Below are 21,013 nucleotides of genomic sequence, written 5' to 3'. Positions count from 1 at the left end.
GACGGACAATGAAAGGTCCATGCAGGAAAGGAGCAACGTCATTTATAAGTGGTCGTCTCATCTCTATCTCTGTCTGTCTCCCTACTGTCCCCAAACCCGAATCCTTGTTCTGCACTCCTGTCTCAGCAACCGGTCCCACCATCCAGCCGGGACCTCATGCAGCTCTTGTTCAATCTGTGACCAGATCCTTGAACCCATCGCCAAGACAGACAAGGAGAGCTTTCTGGAATGCAAATCAATGTCAAATCGTGGCTTCATATACTAAAAACCAAAAAACAAACAACTCCACATTCGAATGGGTGAGGCGCATGGTATGTGAATTAAATCTCAAAGACGCTGTTTAAAAGAAACTTCTACAGCTCATCCAGCCTCTTCCACTGAGCCTTCTAGAGCCAACATCCTGTCCTGCATCCCGTCCCCAACGCTCTCTCAGAAGCCGGTTTGCTTTCTCCCTGCTATTCTGTCTTACCCACTGTGCACAAGAGGTACCACCGCAGGCCTGAGGCTGCCATCTTTATAAGGGCCTGCTGGCAAGCTTGGCCCTTGGCCAGCCTCTGGGGACATGGATTTCAGAAGGGTTCCCACTGTTCCCGAATTGATAAGGTCGGTTACTATGCCAAGACTGAGCAAACGAACAATCTATGCCAAACACCTCCTGTGATGGCTAATTTGGGTGCCAACTTGACGGGGCTCTGGGATACTGGGAGAGCTGGCAGAGTGTTATGTCTGGGTGTACCTGTGAGAATGCTTCTGGAAGAGATAAGCCATCAAGTTGGAGAACTGAGAAAGGGGGACGGCCCTCCCTGGGGAAGGTGGGTACCATCCAATCTGTCGAGGCCCCAACAGAGCAAAAAGGTCCAGGAAGGACGAATGCGCCCTCTCTGCTTGAGCCAAGATGCCCATCTTCTCCTGCCCTCAGACGCTGGGGCTCTTGGCTCTTGGACCATGACTTACACCATCAGCCCCCTGATTCCCAGGCCTGCGGACTCAACTGAGTCACAACACTGGCCATCCTGAGTCTCCAGCTTGCAGAGAACAGGTCAGGGGACTTCTCAGCCTCCATAATAAGCCAGCCCCTATAATAAGTCTCCCCTTATATTAGCTCTATCCCACTGGTTCGGGTTTTCTGGGGAGCCCTGACCAGGCCTACTTTCCTGGGAGCTTGGGGTTTTGGAACTGGAATGTGCCAGGCCGAGAGTGCCTCTGCGAGAGCCCCCAGTAAAATCTCTGGGCAGTGAGGCTCTAATGCGCTTCCCTAAACAGAAACGTGGCACCCGGGCTGCTGTGTTTTTGTTGCCCAGGAAAAGCTGTGGTCTGTGTGGCCCTCTCGGGAAGAAGAGCACAAGGAATCCAGGACATGGAACCTTCCAGACTCAGCCTGGGTCTTTTTCCCTCGCACCCTGGCTGTCTATCCTCACTGCATCTGCAACAAACCCTGATAAAATACAGCTTTGCACTGTGTGTTTCTAGTGAACCTCTCAATGTCGGGGTGCTCTCAGGGACCCCCCAGCACACCCACTATTCCATTTAGCTCCTTAAAGCCTCTGCCTCCGTAAACCCAGAGGCCAGCACGGTACCTGCCACAGAGCGAAGCCGTCCATGGCAACCTGATGAATGAATACTTTGATTCAGGAATACGCTGCAGATAGATAGATGAGGACGAAAGACGGCAGAGAGGCCAAAAGAGACTGGAAGAAGAAAGACACACGCACCTTTGGACGACTGTACCCGCAGCAGGATGTCGGTGATAACTGCCTTCTTCTCCCTGACGGTGGATGTCAGATATTCGTGGTCCAGGAGTTCAAGAAAGAGACGAAGTTCAACTATTAGCTCTTCCATTGCTGAAAACAAAGGAGAGAGGCGAGTACCATTAGAACCGTGGATTTGCAAACGTCGGACCAGGAAAGCTGAGTTTTACAGGGAGTGGTTCATCATTAGCTCCGTGGCTGACCACTGCTTCCAGACCTGAAAAGCAAGTTAGCTGAAGCCGGGTCGTCAGAAGGATTCACGCATCGCCCTCTAGACAAATGGGCTGCTCCTTCGCTTCTGCTTTGAGGCAACGGTACCCGGCTGGTGGAAACGCCAAAGCCATGCTGCCGACAGATGCAGTCACGACCCAAAAGCCTGACACTGTCATCTGGTGGCAACTTCAGGATATTCAATTTCAGTGTCAAGAAAGAGGTGAGAGTTTAAAATACCAAATAGCTTTCAAGCAGCCATGAGGACGTGGTTTCAGAAAGTCAACACCCAACTCTGCTTTGGCAGGGCCGGCTCCCTCCCCAGGAAGACAGGGGGCACATTTCTGCAGTTACGACCGGGAGGCTGGGTGCCAGGGAGGACCTCAAGGTAAGTTCAGGTCCTGACTCCCACCCTGTCTTCCAGGATTACGGCAGACTTTCCCTCGGCCACCCACGCGTCGGGACCAAGGGGCTGATGCCCGCAGTTTGCACACCATGGTGGGAACCTCTGAGTGATACCAAGACCCTTCACGGCATCTGCGAGGTTAAGCTGTTTTCGTGACACTATGACACAGTTCGGCTTTCCTTGCGTTGACGGGGCACGTGAGGGGTGGTGAGTCTGCTGGCCTCTTGGTGCAAATGAAAGCGGGGACATCAAACTCTACCAGTGGTCACCGGATTCTTCACTTCTACACCAGCAGGAAAAAATACGTTCAGGTTTTAAGATGCTGCCCTCCCTTCAGCGCGTCTTTGATGAAGCAGCAAAAACCACTGCGCTTCCTGGATCTCAACCCTGGAGGACACACTTTTCGAACATGCTGTGGGATGACGGGGGACGCTTGCGAGAGACACTTCTGCAGAGCCCGGAGGGCGTTGCAGAAGAAGCACGTGGACGACCGCTTGAGCTGTGAGCTCCACGAAGCCGCTTTCTTCTCGCAGCACCAAAGAAATGATAGACACTCTGTAATTACTCAGACTTGAGGATGCGCCTGACACTTCTCAACCGTGAACAGAGTAAGCTCGCCCGGTCAAGGTAAACAGTGACAGCATTTGTTGCCAACGATAAAAGATGAGCTTCCAAGTGAAAAGAAGAATGTCAGACATGGGAGTTCCTGCCATGGCTCAGCAGAAATGAATCCGACAAGCATCCATGAGGATGCAGGTGCAATCCCTGGCCTCCCTCAGTGTGCTGGGGATCTGGTGTTGCCGTGAGCTGTGGTGTAGGTCATAGACGTGGCTCAGATCTGATGTTGCTGTGGCTGGGGTGTAGGCCCGCAGCTGTAGCTCGGATTCCACTCCTAACCTGGGACCCTCCATATGCCATGGGCACGGCCCTAAAAAGACCCCCCAAAGAAAAAAAATTCGAACATGTGTGTCCACCACCAGGCACACAGCCGCTTCTCAACAGAGACGTCTAATGGGTTGGGGGTGACGCTAAGGAATGTGGCCTCCCCGCGGATGGGGCCTGGAACTCATGACGTCATGAAACCACACACGGGCGAAGGCCCATCTCACGGGTGAAGCAAGTGGCGATGTGCCCTGTGGCAGAGAGTGAATACTCGGTCACAGCATCAGCCTCCAGGTCGTGATCAACGTTTAAGAAACTACCCCTTGCAGGGTTTGGGTGTAGTTTCAGATTCTTCCCCGAAGTCTCTTTTCCAAGCACACACCTGTGTGAGGCCAGGCTCTCTGTACGCACCTCCCCCAAAAGAATGGTTGGGAACAATCAGAATGCGGAAATGGATACGGAAGTCCAGGCTCCTTCTATTAAGCCAGACAAGGAAGATATTTGTCAAAATATAAATCAGGGCCGCTCTTTCACTAATGAGCTCATTTTGGTAAATGCCGTTATGTTTCATTAATCTTTCAATAAATATTTTAAAAATCTGTAGTTTTAAATGCTAATATGATGAATATCTACAGACATAACCACATAAACAAAAGCTCTTTGGGGTCCTCAATATATAGATGAGGCCGTAAAGTCCTAAGCAAAGAAATTCGGGACCCACTGGTCTACGGGGTTCTTCCCAAATCTGCTAATCTACACGCCTAGACACCCTCCAGAATAAAAGATCTTAGCCGAGGCCACCGTTTTATCATCGCCAAGGCTCTCATAATTGTCCTTCCCTTTTTTTTGGCCACGCCCTCGGCATGTGGCCGTTTCTAGGCCAGGGATCGAACCTGCACCACAGCAGTGACCCAAGCCACGGCAGCAACAATGCTGGATCCTTAACCTGCCGCCCAGGAACTCCTCTCATAATTTTTGATACATGGGCACAGAAATGGCAGATGAGTTCAGAGCAGGCACGATGTGCGAGCTAGGCTGTTGGGCAATTTCCTTATTTCCCCCCATGAATGAAGAGGCTGGAGTAAGTTAGCCTCGTTAAGGTCTTTTGCAATAGGAAAACAATTTCCTGATGATTCCAAATAGAAAGCAATTTCATCTATACTTTTAAAATGCTGGGCTTACCAGTATTATCCGTAATAGCCAAAATGTGGAAACAAGCCAAGCCTCCACTGATGGATGGATGGATATATAAAACGTGGCCCATCTGTACAGTGATTAGGTTATTCGGCCTTAAAGAGGGAGAAAATTCAGGGGGTTTTCTTGTGGCTAAGGAAGGGAGGGGGAGTTCGGGTTTGACGGGACAGAGCTGCAGCTGCGGAAGCTAAGGGTCCTGGAAGTGGCAGTGGGGATGGGGACCCAAGGATGGGAGGGTGCTTGGTGGCGCTGAACGGCACGCTCAGAAAGATGGAAAGCGGTCAAAGCTGTGCTGTGGATACTCGACCGCAATAAAAACAAAAGCAACCTCGTCCAAAAAACTGGAGGGCTGCTAAGAGCTAGAAGCAAGAATGTGGAAAACGTTTACGGGTCTGGGTTAAACTTGCAGTAGCCATTCTCTAACTGCGTTTGCAGATGCTTTTATCAGAATTGCCTCTCTGGCGCATGGCCAAATCCTCTTTATCCTGAGGGATTTCATTTAGGTTTCATCTAGCAGCCTTGAAACAGCAGAGATGACCAAAGGCTGCATCTGTCCCAACCTCCTCACCCTGAGCTGCCCTTACGGCTCCATGGAGGATTTCACGTGGACCCTTCCAGGCTGGGAGTTTCCTGCGACCACTGTTGGGTTCCTACCCAGCCCAGGCTCCTCTTTTCAGAGGGCATTGCCCTCCACGACAAGGTGGGCTCTCGGCAGCCGAGACGCCCCCAGGCCCTGCAGGCTGCCTCCCATTCCCAGGCCACAATTCATTGCACCACCACTGCCCAAGCTGGTCAATCAGATTCTCTTTCCTGTGTGTTTTGCCTGGGATCAGGAACTCTGCGGCAGCTGAGATCCCGACCTGAAGACACGTACACGCAGGAGCCATGGAGCTATCGTGTTTAGCACGAATGCCAGTGGGCAAAGTGACTGCCCTCGAGGGGTCATGCAGGTTCACTCAGAGCAAGAGAGAGGAGGCATCAGACAGATAGGACACCGGATAGATTCCTCACACCTTTCTGGACTTGCATGCGAAGCTCCCCAGGCCACGTCATCAAACCCACACTGTAGCACTTCCCGTTGTGCCTCATCAGGTTAAGGACCCAGTGCTGTCTCCGTGAGGATGCAGGTTTGATCCCTGGCCTTGCTCAGGGAGTTAAGGATCCAGCATTGACACAAGCTGCAGCATAGGTCACAGATGCGGCTCAGATCTGGTGTTGCTGTGGCTGTGGTGTAGGCTGGCAGCTGCAGCTCCAATCCAGCCCCCAGCCTGGGAACTTCCATATGCCACAGGTATGGCGGTAAAAAGAAAAAAATATATCCATGCCATAGCAGTGACCCAAGCCACAGCACTGACAATGCCAGGTCCTTAGCCTGCTGCAACTTCCCTAAATGACGTCATCCTTAAAATTAGAGGATGATGATGGTGATAATGATTTTTGCTTTTTAGGGCCGCACCCGCGGCATATGGAGGTTCCCAGGCTAGGTAGGGGTCGAATGGGAGCTACAGCTGCCGTCTACACCACAGCCACAGCAACGTGGGATCCAAGCCTCGTCTTCGACCTACACCACAGCTCACAGCAACGCCAGATTCCTGACCCACTGAGTGAGGCCAGGGATCGAACCCACATCCTCACGGATGCTGGTTAGATTTGTTTCTACTGCACTGAAAGGGGAACTCCATGTGGCTCGGTATTGTAACGAGGGTGAAATGAGCTGGTATCCGCATGGAGGCGAGCACTTGGTAGCTATTACCATTATTATCAGCATACGCTCCTCTTACGAGAATTCACTTTAAGACTTGGGATCGGTGCACACAGCAAGTGGAGACAACCGACAGACTTCTCATCTTCTAAAACTAGTTAAGTCCTTAAATGTCCATCCCCACCTTGAGAAAAGTCATGAAGTTCTATTCTGCACAACTCTGCAAATACATTTATAACTAGGCGAAGCAGATAATTTCACAGAAAAGAATACAATTTACCAAATTGTTATAGAAAGCTTACACGGGCTGATTTCCATATGGAAAGCAAAGAAAGTTATCAAAGGAGTTTCCTCACGAAAAAGCACCAGCCCCAGATGGTTTTACAGGGGAACTGTACCAAACCCGAAACCTCGAGGCTACTACATTAATTGTTCCGAAGGATGGAAAGAGACAATTTTCCTAGTCCTCCCTTTTCAGACGTAGGTATAAAAAATGATGCCTAAACCTGATAGAGATGGTATGAAAAAGAAAACCAAAGACCAATCTTACTTTCAAATATCTACGCAAAAATTCTAAATAAAATATTACCAAATGGAAGCCAACACACTACGTTAACAGCACACATGACCAAATGAAATTAATTCCAGGAATGTAAAGATAACTCAACATTGGAAAATCTACTAAAATAATTCACTGTATTAATAAATCTAATGAGAAGAACGTCAGATTCTCTCCACAGATGATGAAAAAGCCTTCAGAACCATTCAGCACCCATTCCTGATTGTTTAAGACAATAAAATGGGACCGGATACGTACTTCCTTAGTTTGGTGCAGTGTGTGCATTAAGTGTTCTAGGATGTCTGTGTTCCTTCTGGCGATTCATCACCCTCAGGTTGATGGTGTTAGGAGGTGGGGGCCTTTGGGAGGTGATGGGTCACGAGGTTGGGGCCCCAAGCAACAGGATTAGTGCCCTTACAAGAGAGGCCTGAGAAAGCGCTCCGTCCCTTCTGCCACGCGCAGATACAATGACAAGTCGGCCGTCTGCAACCCAGAAGACGGTCTTCAGCAGAACCAGACTGTGCTGGCACCCTGACCTGGCACACCCAGCCTCCAGAACCCTGAGAAGCTCATTGCTGCTCCCTATGAACCACCTTGTCTGTACATTTTGTTACAGCAGCCCAAACAGACCGAGACACTCTCATAAAACAAAACCAGCACCTCACTTCATGAGGAAACAGTCCAGGCGTGGCCACTAAGGTCGCAAATGCATCAGGGAAGCCCACTTCCTCCTCCACTAACACCGCGTCGGAAGCACCAGCCAGTGCAGGTGGAAAGTCAAGAATGGAAGAGAGAGAGAGAAAAGAAATGGCGTATTCGCAGCTGATGTGGAAGTGTGCCTACAACACCCAAGAGAACCAACGCTAAAACGACGACAAGAAAAAATGGTAACGAAGTGGGATGTACGGAGACTGTTGCTTTCCTGAGTGATTTCTGTACCAAACAGCCCACACGAGGTACAGTGGAAGAGACGCTCCCATTTTAAAAAGCAATTAAAAGGTAAAACATGTAAAATACGTCAGCGGGCAACACGTAAAACTCACATAAAGAAAATTTAAAACACTCCCGAAAGACAAAGAAGTGAACTTGAGCAAGTAGAAAATGCCCCTTTGCCTTGAAACAGAACAACTTCACATCAGACGGACGTCAGCCCCTTCCACGGCAACAGGGAAATGTACTGCAAAGCACAGAAATACACAAAAATTGTCTTCTGTGTCTCAAACCAGACAAACTGATTCTAAGGTTCGGGGCGCAAAATAAGGGGCATCCAAGAACAAGGAAGAGGACCGGCCGGGTCCCCCATCAAACCGTAATATGCATCATATGCGATCACTTGGATGTGGGGTCTAATGAAAAATGGCACAAATGAGCCTACAAAACAGAAACGAACTCACGATCTCGAAATCAAATGTGTGGTTACCGAAGGGGAAACTTGGGGGGGGTGTAAATTAGGAGTTTGGGATTGACACACACACACAACTCTATATAAAATAGATTAGTAAGAAGGACCTACTGTGTGGCACAGGGAACGCTACGCTCGATGCTGTAGAATGACCTATACGGGGAGAGGATCTGAAAAAGAGAGGACACATGCATCACTGCATCACTTTGCTGTGCCCTGGAACGAACACAACATCGTGAGCCAGCTATGTACTCCAACATGATTTTTTTAAAAAGGTTTCTCCCGCCCCTCCAAAAACCATTAGTATAAAGGTTGTGTCACTTAAATGGTGTTAGACTGGCCCATAAGTTCCCAGAAAGTCCAGAAACAGACACAAATACATGCAGGGATGTAGCCGAGGATGAAGACCATGTCTCAAACCGATGGGAAAGACGCATCTCTCAATAATGGGGGTCAGGACAACGGGTAGCCACTTGGGGTAAAAAGATAAAACTAAATATTGTACCACATACGAGCAGAAGCATCCAAAGGTACTTGAGAATCTAAATGTGAAAACTGAAACCATTCAAGTCCTAGAAAAAACAGGCAGTGAGCTCCTTGGTGGGAGGAAGATTTTCTAACCGTGACTCAGAATCAGACACAACAGACTGAGGGATGAGACGGCGCGAAGAGCGGAGGCTGAGGCTCGAGGGCGTCAGGACTGAGTGAGGGACGTCGTGTCCTCCTGCCGGCCTGCACAGCCTCGCCCGACGGCACATCCCCCGAGCTCGTGGCGACACCGGAAAGCTCCTGGCCTCCGGGCAGCTGCCCTTCATCACGACAGTCGGCTCTCTTCTCTTCTCGAACACAGGCAGGACCGGGGAACAGGTTTCATGAAGTGCATCTCCTGCCCCCCACTACGGACCCCTGGGGACACTGCAGGCTCCTGAGAAGATTGCCCTGTCCGCTTTCTTTCCAGTGACATCCTGGGCCTTGTGGAAGACTCTTAACCGGCCCCTGCTTGTTTTTCCAAGACCCCCTCTTCCCACCCCCACCCGCACCCACAGCGCTTCTGAATGACTCGGGGTCCCACCTACACCAGGCTTGCTTTTGCCCGGACCCCGGCCCGCACTGTGGCTCTCTGTGCTGTGCCTCAACCCTGGGCACCCCTGTCTCATCCCTGACACCCACCCTTACACACCTGTCCCAGGTGGCCTCTTACCTGTGTACCTCCCAGCTTACACCCACGGCCGTCCTCACATTAGGCTGCAAGGGTGGGTTTATGCGTCGCCTCCCACCCTGCCCCGCCCTGCCCCTCTCCCGGCAGCCCGAAGTCAGGAACCATGTCTGCCTTCTCTCTGTGCCTAGAATGCTGAGCACAACGCCTGATGCACAAGTCAGAACACGACAGGCACTCGGTACGCATTTGGTGAGCTAATTCACTTGCTTGTTTCTGGAGCGCCATAGTCGGCAAAATTCCTGAGACGTGTTTTGCAGAGAGAGTTGCAGACAAAACACCATGGATCACCCACGCATAGTGAGTAACGATGGCCCCTGTGACATCAGGTCATGCACGTCCAGCGCGGCAGAGGAGTGGTCCTGACGAGTTCCTTTCTCAGTTGGACCATCACCTGGGCAGGACTCGGCTCTGCTAAGACTGCAGAGACCACAGGAGAACATTTAAGGGGCTCGGGGGCTGGGGAGGGGGGTGTGCAGAACTTGCGTGGCACTGCAGCTAAGTGGCCGGCACTCAGGAAAAGCACTTGCATATTTTCCCTTATAGGGTTACAGTTAAGGCTCTTCACGCTGATTCTTCCAAATATTTCCACAGCCTCCGCAGATAATCTACATGCACCGCCTGGAAGGCTGATCTGAGAAATCTCAGAAAAGCAGCCTAGCTTTAGATGCTGTCTGGTCGGACAGTTTCCTCCGCTAGACGAAAAAAAAAGATGCCTTAAAACGCCAGAGGTCTGTGATTTGAGTGACCAGGTGACTGTGAGAATGAAGCACTGAGCTTCCCGGATTCCCGCGCCCTCTTCTCTAACGGGGCATGGAAAGGAAGAGTTCCGTGCCCGCAAGGCTCTGTGGAGGCTCCAGACGCCGCAGTGGATACTCATCTCTGAGTTCAGAGACATTCAATCACTGCTGGCGTCACGTGGGTCTGCAAAGAGGAAGTAAATTAAATACGGTCTCTACCTGTCCTGGGGTCTGGAAGGGGCTTCTGACCATCACAGCTCGGCCTGGGCACAGACTCTGAATCTTGTAAAGATTTATCAATATCCCAAAGCATGTGCCGTCCTAGCTCTAAGAGGGTATGTATGGATTACATGTGTATTCCGGGTCCTGAGACTTTGCTCCTGTGGATTATATAGAGCCAGCAAGAGGTCCCCAAAGAGACTGGGATACAAATCCGTAGGATACATTCTTCCTGAACTGCTCACGAATCTGATAAGGTCAGATCAATACACGGATGGAAGGTGCAAGTGCCAATAGATATTTTCTGTGCTTTTTTGTGGAAAACGAAAGACAAAACCTAGATCTGGACGTGTTTTCATTCATCGTCATCCGTGTACCCCGACACCACCCCAGGAACCAGTGTCCTGGTTCCTGACGCCCGGGTCCTAGGCTGGTCTTTGAAGACTTGACAGAAACCAAGCCGGTGGCGGACAAGAGTTCGACACACACTCTTCAGAGCCTACGTTTTCATTCCACTCACACCAGTTCAATTGAACTCAGCGACGGGCTGTGGAACCGTCCACATCGAAGACCCTGGATGCAGAGTTTCCAGCGGCAGGTCTCCGACGCCCCAGGGTCCATGTTTACCCCCTAGAGCAGCGGAAAGACAGAGTCACGGGTTTCAGGGAAAGTGGCGCGGCCGGGGCTCCATCTCAGGAGAGATGCTCTAGTCTGGAAACAGAGGGAAGGCTGGTCAGGAGCAGGCACGCGCCATCCGACCCGAGGAGTGAAGGGTGACGGCAGGAGGAGGGAATGGAAAAAGGCGAAGGTATGCGCTACTATTTATTGTAAGATCTTTAAAATAGTTACTAAAAACTCACAAAGGTACTTGAGGACCCAAGTGTAGAGTATCCAGCACAAGGAGCAAAACCCACACAGTCGTACATGCCTATTGGAGAGACAAATGCAAACAGACAAAGACACCCAGAAGTTCTGATGGATGCTATGAAAAGAACATTCACCGGCAATTTTTTCTGGCCGTACCTGTGGCATGTAGAAGGTCCCAGGCCAAGGACTGAACCCTCACCACGGCATCGACCTGAACCGCTGCAGTGACAAAGCCAGATCCTTAACCCATTGAGCCACCTGGGAACTCCAACCCACCAACAATTTTATGCTAGTGATCACTTATCAGAAGACACCACACATTTTATCTGATGATGCTGGATAAATGCAATTTTAAGAAAATCTAGATAATGGAATGTTAAGAAAATATTCTGGGGAGTTCCCATCGTGGTGCATCAGAAACGAATCCGACTAGGAACCATGAGGTTGTGGGTTTGATCCCTGGCCTCATTCAGTGGGTTAAGGATCCGGCGTTGCCGTGAGCTGTGGTGTAGGTTGTAGACATGGCTCGAATCTGGCGTGGCTGTGGCTGTGGTGTAGACTGGCGGCCACAGCTCTGATTAGACCCCTACCTAGCCCGGGAACCTCCGTGTGCCATGGGTGCCGCCCTTAAAAAAAGACAAAAAGAAAAAGAAAATACTCTGCCACACATAGCAATAAACAGGGAGAAAGAGCACTGGCCTAGTGAAGGGAGGGTTAATTCTGTTTTTACCGGGAGGAAGACGGGATCCCAAACTGTGCAGACACTCAGAAAACTCTCATGAACGGAGCTCTCCTCATTAGCGTAAACTGCATTGTATCTTTATTCATGAATGAGCTTTCCCTCCAATCAGAGGAGGGAATAAAAACAAGCAAAAGGGAAAAGGGAGGAAGACTGAATGTGTAAACGCGGTCCGGTTCCAACGGGCTTTATGCGCGTGGCACTGGCCAGGTGGATGAAGTCACGGCCCCCCGCTGGGGGAGGCAGCAAACATCACCCCAGTCAAGTCTGCCTCCTGTGAGGTGATGAGACCCCGCTGCAGTGCCGGCCCCTCCCGTGGGCTCGGTGAAGGGGACACGTCTGGCTCCCAGGCTGGCCTCCCACGTGTGGGGAGAGGCCACGTGCTGCCCCCGGTCCCTGAAGGCTCAGCAGAGCAAGGGAAGATGGAGCAGGTGCTGGGGGTGGGGGATCCTGGAGCCCAGCCCTCCGTCTCCCCATCATGCACCCCCCCATGTGAATCGTACAGAGGTATCGCGGGCCGAGCACCCCCTCTCTGCGGACACGTCTGCCATCCGCCTGGCTGAGCTGTCTCTGCACAAGGATGTCTACAGCAGGACGGAGTCTGAGGACTGTCTGGCCCAAGACTCTGGCTCGGGTGGGAACAGGGACTTGCAGCTCATGGCACCCCCGTGTGTCTGGCTGCCCAGATGGTGTGTTTTCTGTGACACGTCCCTCGAGGACAGGGCTAATTCCAGCTGTCAGGCACAAAAGGGGCCCTGGCACCATCTCTGAATGGACAGGCATCACCTAGACACTGTGGCCTCTCGGCGCCAAATGAAGGACGGCTCGCCAGCCTGCGCTGTGACCACCGGCTGCCCCATCAGAACACCGAGCCTCTGCAGATGGCCAGAGTGCCCACGGGGACAGCAGGCTCCCGGGAGGTCATTAGGATGGGGCCAGCTGCAGGATCTCCCGTTTCAGTCACTGGGACCACAGATTTCCTAGGAAATGCCATTGTTCCGTGCTTCCAACTAGATTACACGTGTGTCCCCCGCCACTACTTCGTTTGAATTAAAAAGCCCACCCTAAGGAGGTCCTCTGACACTCGGCCTTTGGATCCAGGGGTTAAGGTGGAGGCACAGGCCTCCCGGATGCTGACAATACCTCTAAGACTTGAGACTTTCCCAGCGAGCAACGCTGAGTGTCCCTGAGATGCCCCCAAGCCATGTCACAATGACAGACAGAACTGAAGTCTCCTCGGCATCCCAGCTTTTCTTCTCAGCATTTCCGAAGCGCTGCAATTATGATGCAGCTTAGCGTGCTCCCCTGACACCAGCCAGCTGGGCTCAAACTGCGACCATCCGGCCATCCGTCAAGGGCGGAGCGGGAGGAGGTGGGTCACAGAGGAGAAGGGGACGGAAACCTCCTCCTGGAGACAGCGGGGCAGCCAAGGGTCAGAGCACATGGCCTGGAGTGGAGAGCGGGGCCAACCGCGACCAGTGGGCGCTGTGCGCGGCTGTCCTGCGTGTCCTGCATCAGGAGACACCGGTCGCACAGCAGAAGGGGTGGTGCTGCGGTCTCGGACTTTGAACTGGTCTAGATTTTGCTTGTTTGTTTGTTTGTTTTTGCCTTTTCTAGGCCCGCACCCTGGCATGTGGAGGTTCCCAGGCTGGGGGTCGAATCGGAGCTGTAGCCACCGGCCTATGCCAGAGCCACAGCAACTCGGGATCCAAGCCGCGTCTGCAAACTACACCACAGCTCATGGCAACGCCGGATCCTTAACCCACTGAGCAAGGCCAGGGATCAAACCCGCAACATTATGGTTCCTAGTCGGATTCGTTAACCACTGAGCCACGACAGGAACTCCCCTGAACTGGTCTAGACTTTCTACATCGAACTAGGGGGCCTGGATAGCCCTTCCCGGTCAGGAAAAGAACATTCAGCTCTGACTCTGAGAAGACATCGGACGGCCCTCACGGCTCTGCGCTGGCTCACACGTTCAGTACGGAAACGCCGATGATGAAAGGATCTGGTTTAATGCTTCCTTTCTGTCCTCCAGACGGGAAAACTATAAACCAGTGCTTCTCGAACTTCCATGGGCTAGTTCGAGACCCACAGGGCAGACTTGTGAAATGCAGATTCTGATTCCGTAGGCCTGGGGCAAGGCCGAAGAGTCTGCATTTCAAAGAAGCTCCCCCCGTCCATGGTCCCACTTAGAGAAGCCAGGCCCTACGCAACACTGTGTTTGATATGCCAGGAAAGGGAGTGCCCACCGTGGAAGCGGGTGAGCAACAGTCTCCCGAAAAAGACAAAGAGGAGTCGCCTGGTGCCTCGGTGGGTTAAGAATCCAGTGTTGTCACTGCTGGGGTTCGGGTTCGACCCCTGGCCCAGGAATGTCTGCAAGCCACAGGTGCAGCCAAAAAAGATGCCAACAAAGAGTGTGAGTGTGTGTGTGTGTGTGTGTGTGTGTGTGTAACTGAATCACTTTGCTGTACACCTGAAACTAACACAACCCAAAGCTACTATTCTTCAATAATTTAAAATTTAAAAATATTTTTTAAAAAAGGAAACGGAAACGGTGCTGTCATCCCTCCCCCCCCCGCTGCCCTCCTACCAGTGAGCACCGGAGGCCTCAACGGAACCCCAATTCAAACTACCAGCAATGCAGGCGGCAGAGGGGACAGCTAGGTCGGTCATCACGTCCCCAAAGACATGCTTGCATCTGGCCGATGGCCTCCACGTGGCAGGTTCGACCAGATCTGAAATGACTTGGTGCCAGGGTTCAGTCGGCACATCCTCATCCGAGTCGGGGGAAAACTGCCAGGTCTGCCCTGAAGCCTCTTTGTGTAAATACGGTTTGTGGGGGCACAGCCACGCCGGCCACCCGTGTCCTGCCCAAGACTGCTTTCCCCCAGGAGAGCACAGCACAGTACTGGCAACCAGCACGATAGCCTCAAACCTTTACGGTACGACGCTTTATAAACCAAGGATTTTCTCCTCTGATCTGGGAATTTGGGGAAATAAACTCCAAAAGGAAAACCTGAAACCCAAGACACTGGAGACAATTCCAACATCACAGAAGCCACTAGAACAGTGTCAACGTGGGGACAGGGAGCTGTATTTTAAGGCAGGCCTGGTAAAGGCTGCAAACAGGGGGAGCCAGTCAGAAATGAGCGGACCAGCCCGCCGCCCAGGCGCAGTCCTTTCCCTGCTAATGATGCTGAAGCTACACACACGGAGACACGGCTGTGATCTGAGCGCAAAGCCACCAGCCGCTGTCACTGTGCCCGCTCCTTATGTAAACTGGGCCCATGTCCCTTTCCCTTGCCCAGCCCTTATGTGACAGGCCCCCAGTGGACAAGTCTGAAGCTGGGCTTCTGAATTAACTGGGGTCCTGTCACTTGTCATCGGGGCTGGGGGAAGGGGGGCTGAGCCCCCTGACAGAACAAGAGGAGAAGCCTGAGGGCTCCTGATGGCGGCAGCAGCCACAGGAGGCTCCCATCACAGGGGAAGGAGGGCCTCACCCCCGGGGCAGGCGGGCAGGCGGACGGGTGGGAGGCGGCCGCGGTCTCAGCCCCGGTCCGCTGGCAGATGGGGCCCAGCGCCGTGACGTGTAGACGGGGAGAGAGGGCAGCGAGGTCTGGAGGGCACATGTCAGGTTGTTAATGGAAGCCAGTTAAAGAAGGCAGATGGCCTCACAACAGCTTTCAGGGTTTGGGGCTGCAGCACCCAGTGAATGCACGGGATCTGGATCCACCGAACAGTGAGGGCAGAGTGGTCTCAGCGGCAGAGCACGGGCTCTGGTGTCAAGAGACAGGTGGAAACTCCATCCCCATTCTTGGGTGTGGCCGTGAGCCCTCTGGGTCAATTTCTTGGTTGTTTGGCTTTTGGCCACACCAGGGCATGCATAAGGTCCCGGGCCGAGAACCAAACCTGTGCCACAGCCGCGACTCAAGTCGCAGCGATGACCACGCCAGATTCTTGACCCACTCGGTCACACACAGGAACGCCTACCCTGGGCTGTTACTATCTCTGCCTCCACAAAAGGAGGATGAGCAGAGCCTGGTCAATGGCTTTTTGCTTTTTGGCTTTTATGGGATTTGTTTGTTTGTTTGTTTCCTTCTTTTTGATCACGCCCGTGGCAGGCAGAAGTGCCCAGGCCAGGACTGAACCCCCTCACCACGGCTGTAACCCGAGTCACAACAGGGACAACACCAGATCTTCCTTCAACTTCCTGCACCATGAGAGAGCCCCACTTTTTCCTGAAGAGCCAAGCACGGAAGAGCTCCAGTTTGGACCGCTTCCAGCCACACATCATCACTGGCAGAAACATTAGCCGCTAAAGAAAATTAGATCGTCTCCACCTTAAACGGCAGTGAGGCCGATTAAATAAAGACAATGTGAAAGCTGCCTAAGGCAGAGCGATCACGGCACAGTAAGCTCTCAATAAACGCAGCCCTTCCACCCCAGAGAAGCCACACCCAGCCTCCCTTATATTTACTTCATGACACACCAGTAAACCTACAGAGAACGGCCCTTCCAAACATGTCATTTAAAACATGTAATACAGGAGTTCCCGTTGTGGCATAATGGTTAATGAATCCGACTAAGAACCATGAGGTTGCAAGTTCGATCCCTGCTCTTGCTCAGTGGGTTAAGGATCCGGCGTTGCCATGAGCTGTGGTGTAGGTCACAGACGCGGCTCAGATCCTGCATTGCTGTGGCTCTGGCGTAGGCCGGCGGCTACAGCTCCGACTTGACCCGTAGCCTGGGAACCTCCATATGCCGCAGGAGCGGCCTTAGAAAAGGCAAAAAAAGACAAAAATAAAATAAAATAAAATTTAAAAAAATAAATAAAAAATAACACATGTAATAACAATATCACCTGCAGCGTAAATGCTGTTATTTCATAGAAGAGAAAACTCTCAGGAAGGGAGAATAACTTCCCCAAGGACACTAAACGAATACGACACAGGCCAGCATCTCGTTAGTAACGCCTCGCTCTCTCGCTCAACAATAATTAGCAGTTTCGGCAACTACCAGCTCAATAATCTTTGCATTAGTAAAGTTAAAACAACAACAACAGAACTCTCTCACCTTCCCGTTTACATATGAAAGTGTGTGTCCTCCTGAAAAACCGTTAGAATTCACCCAAAGAGCCCCATTTCCACAGAGAGAAGTTTCTTTGTAAAGCCCCAAACACACAAAGCCCACAATTGAAAGTGGGTTTTTTTTTTTTAAATATACATTTAGTTTTCTGGCTAAACGAGGTTCATCTGCTCCCTTGCGTCAGGCCCAGAGGTCACAAGACAAAGTAAATAACACTTCACACCATCTCGACCCACCATCGAAAAGAAGCCTTACTGGATCAAAGCAACCGCCTCCCTCTCCGCCCGGCTCCATCCCTCCCCCCGTGCCCAGCCTCCTCTGACACAGCCCCTGCAGAGTCCCCAGCGGCCTCAGCCACTAGCCCCACCCTCCGTCCATCCCCCTGGCAGCTCACCCATCACCCCCTCTCCGGAAACAGTTTCCAGCTGGGGTTCAGGACGCCTCTTCCTTTCCTTTTGTCGCCTGGTCTCCTCTGCTGTTTTCATCTCTCCAACCTCTGAAAGTGGAAGTGACCCAGGCTGGGACTCCAGGCTTCTTTTCCCTCAGTGATTTCCTCCAAACCCATGATTTTAACTGCAGGGACCGTCCCTAAATGTCTGTCTTCAGCTCAGGCCTGGTCCTCAACTCCATGCACACATCTCCAACCATCTTCTGGGGGGAACTGAACTTAGACGGTTCTCATTTAACGGAAAGGGGAGACACACAAGCAGAGGATGTCGTGATGAGCCCGCGACGGAGGCTGCAGGCTGTGGACACACGCTCACGAGACAGGCGACCTCCTTGAGAAGGCGAACTGTGAGCTAAGTCGTGCACCTGCCAACATCCCCAGCGTGGCACTTAGAAAGCTCTACCAGTTAAGCATCCTTGCAGTGGTCCAGAGTTTTGGAGGATTCGGTGACAATTCAAGAACATCATTCTTGCAGGTTCTAAGAGGCCAGAATTTGTTCAGTGTCAGTTTGGTATCGACTGCTTTGCTCCTGGCCAAATACGTGAGAGGTTCTCCTGGCAGGGTTGTAGGAGGTGCTGTGGCTGATGGGAAGTAGATCAGTTTGAATACAGAGATGGCAAACAGGGAGCTGACTGACAGTGACTGCCACCCAAGGGGCTGTGGTCTGAAAAAGTGTGTGTGTCTCTGTGTGTGTGTGTGTGTGTCCAGAAGGGCTGAGAAGCATAACTGTGATTTGGATTCGGCATGGCCAGGAGCACTTGGCTGTGTTTCAGTTGTTCAGGGTGTAAACTGTATTCAAACTCACCAACACACCTGGAGACATGTCTCCATTCAAGTTCACTTCGCAAATTGTCCTTTAATGTGTGTCTCTATGCGACACCCAGCCTTTCTCACAGCCTGAAACTGTCAGCTAATATACCTAAGTAAGGAGACCCAGATTCGGCCAGAAGTGGACAGAAACCAAGACCCCCTGAGCAAGCTGGAGTGGCGAAGTGGGTCACCTCTCAGGACACGATGGCTTCTTCTCTGCCCGTGAACTAGGCAGCTGTCATGAACTGTCACTGTCCCGCTCACCCACCCGCTGACTCTAAGGGGGTTCTGACCTAAGTCGCCTTTAAAAAGAAATAAATGGAAACCTGCCACACAGCATTTGCTTCTGAAAGACTGTCTTGTGACCAGCACGAAACTAGAAGCCCAGCTTCTAAAACTGCACACGCCTCTGAAATGTACAAACATCGCCACACCTCAACTCTGCACACGGTTAGAGGGCAAGGATGCGGTAATTCACCGAAACCAAAGGACGAACGATGGAAATTTCTACATAAGAATCAGAAGAGAGGAGGTCCCGTGGTGGCAAAGTGGAAACGAATCTGACTATGACCCATGAGGTGGAGGGTTTGATCCCTGGCCTCAATCAGTGGGTTAAGGATCCGGCGTTGCTGTAAGCTGTGGTGAAGGTCACAGACGCGGCTGGGATCTGGCATTGCTGTGGCTCTGGCGTAGGGTGGCAGTAACAGCTCCAATTAGACCTCTAGCCTGGGAATCTCCATATGCCATGGGTGCAGCCCTTAAAAAAAAAAAAAAAAAGAATCAGAAGAGGCATAACTTACAGTTTAGAGAAACAGGTCAAGACACGGCTCGGTTCTAATACTGCAGTGGCATGTGACAGGGTCAAAGGCAAATTCGCTTCTCTGGTCCTATGTCTACACTCATCCAAAAAAAAAAAAAAAAAAAAAAGAGCTTGGAGCCGGTAACCTCTGTTACTTTCCAACTCTATCCTTCTATGCTACTGGCCCAGAGCTTAGTCCTGATCTCCTGCTTGGTGTATAAAAGTATGTTCTATGTAACAAGAGTAAATCTCTACGTTAAATGCACTTCTGGGTCTACTGTGCAAGGAAGAACATAATAGCTAACTTGAAACATGGTTACAAGGCAAATTCATAAGTAAGATGTTAAAATGTAGCCACCCGTCCATGGCTACCTCATCAGAGGTGGGGGAAGGAGGAAGGGCTCATTTAAAGAAGCCAGGGCGCCTGTTGCACCGTAACTTTCTCACCCACCAGCATTCCACATCCCCGCCTTCCTCCTGATGTCAGGGTATTGCAGACTCTTCCATGCCCTTCCACCTGTGATTAAAACGCCTGGCACATGAGGATGGAGAGACCCCTGTCCCCACCATCTTCAGCTCTCCTTCTGCAGGACCACATGCGTCTCCAGCTGCACAGCGACCACACTGCAGCATCACCGAGGCGGACCTCTGCTGGGACAGCGGGCACAGCGGCTACACCCCTCCTCAGCCCACCATCCTGCCCAGCCTCAGGGAAAAGGCGGCCGGTTCCATTCCTCTGATGAGAGACCAGAGGAGGAGGGGAAGGTAGGCAGGGGGTGGGCACACAGCCAGGAAAGGACCCTCGATGACTAAGCCACCCAATTCCATGAAAGGCAGGGAACACGGCTCCCCACAAGCTCCCTTGGACTTTACGGAGGTATGAGAAGAGGGCTGGGCTGTTTTCCTACACACTGATGTGAGCTCTAAACACACACGAAACAGAAGGCGATCGCTTTAATAAACGTACCTCACTGGTGTGCAGTGCCCTGCCTGGATAACTGTCTAGAAAATCTAACTTTTCCAAGTTTCACATCTTTGCAGAACCGCAGTCCCAGGGACCGCAGTGGAGTGCACCTTAGTGCCAGCAATGATACACAATTAACCAGTAAAGAAGACTTTAGTTTGCTTATATAATTTTTTTAAAAAATCCAGATTTGGACTACAATAGCGAGGACAACCTTTTGAGAGCTGGGCTTCAGGATTTGGGGTGCTGCAAACAGCCTTTCATGCTTTCAAAGCAATCGGCGGTCTCTCTTTGCTGACTGCAACAGGAGCAGTCCTCCTGGCCCAGCACGGGATGCAAAGGAGCCCAGCTGGCGAGGGGACAGATCACTATCAGCTCTCAGTGGGCTTAGCCGGTCTCAGATCCCAGTGCAGCACACGGACTAAAAGCCATCCATGGCCAAACATCTAAACACGGACCCCACCTCGCCATCTGCTCCGCCTGTCATTCAAGTTTGAAATGAATACGACTGCTCTTAGAGGGTAGGGTGGGAGCTGCATCTGTTTTTCTAAAAGTCATGGATAATGCCTGGCCACAAGACAGGAGCCTCAAGTTCTAGACTGGGGATAAAAGGGAATTGTAATTCTCTGGTCTGATGTTTTCCTTTTTCTAGGCTGCTTTTCCCCTCTTTGTCTTATGTGTTTGATAAGCCTTCGGAGAAAATGCAAGGCAAAGGTATTGTGGAGTGCCGCCACTCTCTCCAGACGCCAGACCTGTGAATGTCATGTTAAGCTGCTGGGTTTTGTCTCTGCACCTGGGACAGGGATACCTTCTCTCCCTTCTTTCACATGCAGAGTCAATGAGGTCCTGCGGTGCAGCACAGGGAACTATCTGCAGTCCCTCGGGACCGACCGTGATGGAAGAGAACCTACGAAACGGAACAGAGATTCACGTCTGACTGGCTCACTGGTCTGTCCAGCAGAAATTGGCACAACCCTGGGAATCAACTACCCTTTAAAACAAAAACAGCAGAGTCAAGGC

The 21,013-nt window shown here is 51.6% G+C and overlaps 1 protein-coding gene across 1 annotated transcript in view; it reads right to left on the bottom strand.

The window, feature by feature from the left end:
* AFAP1 (actin filament associated protein 1) overlaps window positions 1–21,013 on the bottom strand; it is a gene marked incomplete at its 5' end in the record, with an annotated part of 128,289 nt that overhangs the window by 69,337 nt on the left and 37,939 nt on the right. Inside the window, 1 exon segment of the mRNA NM_001253821.1 lies at window positions 1,713–1,841. Within this exon segment, the coding sequence (NP_001240750.1) occupies window positions 1,713–1,839 (127 nt within the window).

This window comes from Sus scrofa, chromosome 8, assembly GCF_000003025.6.
Source record: "Sus scrofa isolate TJ Tabasco breed Duroc chromosome 8, Sscrofa11.1, whole genome shotgun sequence".
Taxonomy (NCBI): Eukaryota; Metazoa; Chordata; class Mammalia; order Artiodactyla; family Suidae; genus Sus; species Sus scrofa.
This window is presented reverse-complemented; position numbering and strand designations above follow the sequence as displayed.